The sequence below is a fragment of the Morone saxatilis genome, unplaced genomic scaffold (assembly GCF_004916995.1).
Source record: "Morone saxatilis isolate NCDOM2014 unplaced genomic scaffold, NCSU_SB_2.0 Contig2, whole genome shotgun sequence".
Lineage (NCBI taxonomy): Eukaryota > Metazoa > Chordata > Actinopteri > Moronidae > Morone > Morone saxatilis.
In genome coordinates this window covers 26,544,525-26,548,738 of record NW_023339762.1, presented here as the reverse complement: position 1 = coordinate 26,548,738, position 4,214 = coordinate 26,544,525, and the positions used below count along the sequence as shown (strand labels likewise).

The following is a 4,214-nucleotide window of genomic DNA, read 5'->3' as shown; positions in this document are numbered from 1 at the left end:
TTGCAGATAGTAACGTTATTCTACTGTTTGTCACTGTTGTTATCTGTCCAGTATCTACATTCAACATCTTCTTCCTTTCTTTAGGAGGAAGTGTTTGCAGGAACTCTGCCAGTGATAACTTCATGTGTGGACGGATATAACGTCTGTATACTGGCCTATGGACAAACCGGCTCAGGAAAGACGTACACTATGATGGGCAGCAAGGAAAACCCCGGAGTCAACATCAGGTCTGTTTTCAGATATGAGACTAAACTGTCTGTGATGTAGTTTAATGATGGTAAAAAACATCTTGTTGAAGTGTCCCTGAGCAAAACTCCACCATAACCACAGCTTTAAATTTACTGTCCAACATTGTTGTGTGTTGCAGAGGAGGTCCTGCTAATATTGTAATATGCCCTATGGGGGTAATATTTAGATTATAAAGTTATACATTTGAGTGAAATAACTTTTTCACTTCACTTTGTAACCTCATTGTGTGAATGTATGACTTTATAATCTCAGAGAATATCCTAGTTTTTTAAAATCTGGATTTTTTTCCCCAGTTTTTCCATGATTATTATCCCCCTCCCCCAGCTCCATAATTTAGTTTTCTGGCCCTAATATGCTGTTGTACAAATGCTGTTGGTTCCACCTGTGCTTTCCAAAACATCTGCTGTGAAAAGTGCAGATTAGAGTTGGTTAGTTAATCAAGTTAATCGATACCCTTGAGAGGTGTCAGAGTCAGTTTTTACAGAACAAAAACGCTTTTATCGACCAAACACATTTCCAAAACCCTCTCCAGTTTGTTGTTATCTCCCTGCCTGGAACAATGAACTGCTGTCAGGGGCCAAATGGGACTAATTGCGTCTCATTATGTGAGGTGTCACCTGACAGCGGTTCATCAATACGTGATGAGGTGAAGCAATAGCTCAGCGCTGACAGAAAGAGTCGGTTTACACGCAGAGGTCGGGTGTCGGAGAGGAGACCATCGAAGCTCTGCTCATTACCATCTCCCGTTACCTCAAGTCTGCATACAGAGGGGTTACTTACTGCCAGTAATGTGTGCGTCTGCTTCCTCAGGTCAATACGAGAACTGCTACGCATCTGTGGAGAAAAAGAGAAGGTCTCCTACACCCTGAAGGTGTGACTGTTGCTTTGGTTGTTTTTCATATAAACTAACCAACTGTGGGCCAAAAACAGGGTGTGAACTACAGGAGAGCCGGATCACACAAGACCTTAATAAGACATGAGCTACCCTGAAAACATGACTCATGAATCATAATTCGTAAAATTCCGATTTTACTTGGTGTATGAATCATGCATGGGGGTGATTCAACAATAATTAGTGTAATAATCAATGTGGGAATCTGAAATCTTCTACATGAACTCATCATTTTCAGATTTCAATGTTGGAGATTTACAACGACAGTTTGAACGACCTTTTGACCAAAAGCACCGGCGCTGCTCTGGACATCAGAGTCCAGGGGAAGTCAGTGTCTGTCCCAGGACTGACCCAGATCCAGGTCCAGACCGAGGTCGACATCCTCAACGTCATGGAGACGGGTGAAAAGAACAGAAAGATCGCCTCGACCAAGATGAACACACAGAGGTGCTGCTCGAATGCTGATGATGATAAAATAATTAATTATGTTAAGAGTGACGCGTCATAATTTTCTTCCTCCTCAGTTCTCGGTCTCACCTGGTGGTGGCGCTGGAGGTGGAGGGCTCAGACGAGGTGTCGGGACTGACGTCTCGTGGCACGCTGACCTTGTGTGATCTCGCTGGATCTGAGCGGATCTCTAAGACCGAAGCTGAGGGTCAGAGGCTGGTGGAGGCAGCCACCATCAATAAATCCCTGACAGCACTGGGACAGGTACACGGACACACCTGGATTGGTTCTGGTCCTGTTCTTCCACCACAGATCCAATTAAAGACTGTTTTAGAGGTTCTCAGGTTATGATGCTCTTTCTTTATTTTCACATCTTCTACATGAATCTTTTAACCTGTTAGCTTTAGCGTCAGTCTTATAACGTGCATATTTAGAATCTCTTTTAAAACACTCTTGTTCTGAAAGGAGACAGGAGAGAGGAGAGAGGAAGATTGACATGGAGGAACACAAGACTAGAAAGGCGCTATACAGTACAGTCCATTTATCATTAACATGTGCGAACCTTGCAGCGGGACTCGCAAGATCACAAAAATCACACGTGAATCTTTGCAGGCTTCAATCTGTGTTTGTGAAAGAGTAAAGGTAAATTGAAGGCTTTTCTTGATGGAAAAGATATTTCTCTCTTCTCCCAACTCACTCCAGTAAGAGTTTGACTACATTATAAGGTTCATTGATCTGACTGAAGTTCTCTGTAATAGACTTATGGTTCATCCAATCACCTGACTGCCCTTTATCAAACAGATTCCAACGACAGCTTCCCAGATGGTTCTTTTTATTGGTTATCACTCTAAGTGTTCAGTCAGGTCAAAGGTCGCTGTTGTCTCTCTTTCAGGTGTTCAGTGCTCTGAAGTGTAACGCCCTCCACGTCCCGTTCAGGAACTCTAAACTCACCCACCTCCTGCAGCCCTGCCTGAGCGACGACGCGAAGGTAAACGCTGACGCTCATCTATTAATGCTAAGAGTCGAGGTTTCTTTAAGAATGTAGGCAGAGTTAGAAAAACCTTGTCTTATTTCATATTATTGTATTAATGTAATAATAAAAGTAACTCTGGGAGCGTTCACTCATTATTGCAGCACGGTTACCCACATCGACGGCCCTATAGTCTCATCATATAAAATAAAATCACACTTAACCAACTATAAAGCTGCTTTTTTATTAACAGAAATGATTAGAATAGTATTAATTTGGGATTTTAGCACTAGTTTGACACCTCTACAATCCTTTTCACCCAGTGTGAGACCAGTTTTCCATAGAAACGCCTGCAGAAAGATTAAAATGACCAAAAAGTCTGGAAATATTTTATGTTGTCCTGGAAAAACTGTATTTTAATTGTTTGAAACTGGACTGCGATTTCTTAAAGAGTTAGATCATCGTTCATTCTGGGTCCCGTTTGTGTGAGCTGTGCTTTGCCACTAACAGCTGTGTCCTTTCTCTGCAGTGCTGTGTGTTTGTGAACGTGAGTCCAGACGTTAACGACATGGTGGAAACGCTGAGCACGCTGCAGTTCGGTTCCTCTATACGGCAGGTTTCACTTGGAAAAGCAACGAAGAACATCGTACCGGCTAAAAACAACAAGACCGTCAAGTAGAAAGAGACGATGAACTGAAGCTGGACCACATTTATTTAACAGAAACAGCTGGAAGATGTCTTCATCTGCACTGCAGCTGTCAGTTCAGTACTGGTTATAGTTTATGAATGAACAAAATAAAACATTTTTCTATATGTAACTAAAACGTTGGTTAACAGCGCCACCAGTGGCTGTTACGTTAACATTACATCCTGTTCCCTCATTGGCAATAAAAAGTGATTAATACATAAAAATAAAATTACATATGGAACCTATAAACCTAATAAACTTAATATTCAAGAAAACATGTTTGTATTTATCTTTATTGCTTGAATGGAAATTAGTAGCAAGTAAAGGTTGAACTGGAACATCTGAGCCGCAGCTGCACTTCTGAAAAGGCTTCTGGCAGCTTTTAAAGTGCGAGTTCAGGGTGCGTAATGACTGATATTAGTTCTTTGCAGGAAAACGCAGTGCTGTCCGTTTATCTTCCAACTGACGGATGGAGCACCAACAGTCCTGGTGTCCCAACTGTCCGTGGTCCTAGCTGCAGGAGCCTCTGTTCTTCAGCAGCTGGTTGAGGACGCTGCTCTGTTTTAGCGCTCTGAGGTTGGAGATGTCCTCTGCGATGACCGGGACGTCCTCGCTGTGATTCGTCTCTTGGCTTTGATCCTCGTCGCTGTCGGACAGGGTACAGAGGAGGGCGTCGTTCTCGTATGTGGGGAAGTAATACCTGAGGAGAGATTGAGGTCAGAGGTTAAAGTCTCCACGAAACAGGAAGCAGAGAGCTGGATTTGGATCCACGGCAGCTGGACTCACTGCGGCTGGTTCCAGGTCGACACGTCCGGCAGCTTCATCATGTGACCTTCAGCCGCGATGTGACGGAGGACGGCGTCTCTGCAGTCAAACTTCTCCTGGCAGCCGTAGCAGCGACTCTGGTGGATCTGCCGCCGGATGAAGTTCACCAGTTTGACCTGCTGGTAGAACCTGAGATCTGGGGG

The 4,214-nt window shown here is 43.7% G+C and overlaps 2 protein-coding genes across 2 annotated transcripts in view; one reads left to right on the top strand and one right to left on the bottom strand.

The window, feature by feature from the left end:
* Positions 1 to 17: 17 nt before the first annotated feature.
* LOC118331096 (kinesin-like protein KIN-14E) lies at positions 18 to 3,473 on the top strand. The gene is made up of 6 exons (XM_035665877.1): positions 18 to 227; positions 1,060 to 1,120; positions 1,380 to 1,588; positions 1,666 to 1,852; positions 2,481 to 2,576; positions 3,088 to 3,473. The coding sequence occupies exons 1-6, from the start codon at positions 190 to 192 to the stop codon at positions 3,235 to 3,237; spliced, it is 741 nt and encodes a 246-aa protein (XP_035521770.1). The 5' UTR covers positions 18 to 189; the 3' UTR covers positions 3,238 to 3,473.
* A 48-nt stretch (positions 3,474 to 3,521) lies between these two features.
* Positions 3,522 to 4,214, bottom strand: part of znf277 (zinc finger protein 277) — a gene marked incomplete at its 5' end in the record, with an annotated part of 1,068 nt that continues 375 nt past the window's right edge. The window contains 2 exon segments of the mRNA XM_035665876.1: positions 3,522 to 3,946; positions 4,033 to 4,207. Of these exon segments, the coding sequence (XP_035521769.1) occupies positions 3,757 to 3,946; positions 4,033 to 4,207 (365 nt within the window).

Coding starts and splice junctions, on each gene's coding strand:
- LOC118331096 (XM_035665877.1), top strand. CDS start 190: ATGATGGGCAGCAAGGAAAACCCCGGAGTCAACATCAG. Junction 228..1,059: donor AACCCCGGAGTCAACATCAG/GTCTGTTTTCAG, acceptor CTGCTTCCTCAG/GTCAATACGAGAACTGCTAC. Junction 1,853..2,480: donor CCCTGACAGCACTGGGACAG/GTACACGGACAC, acceptor TCTCTCTTTCAG/GTGTTCAGTGCTCTGAAGTG.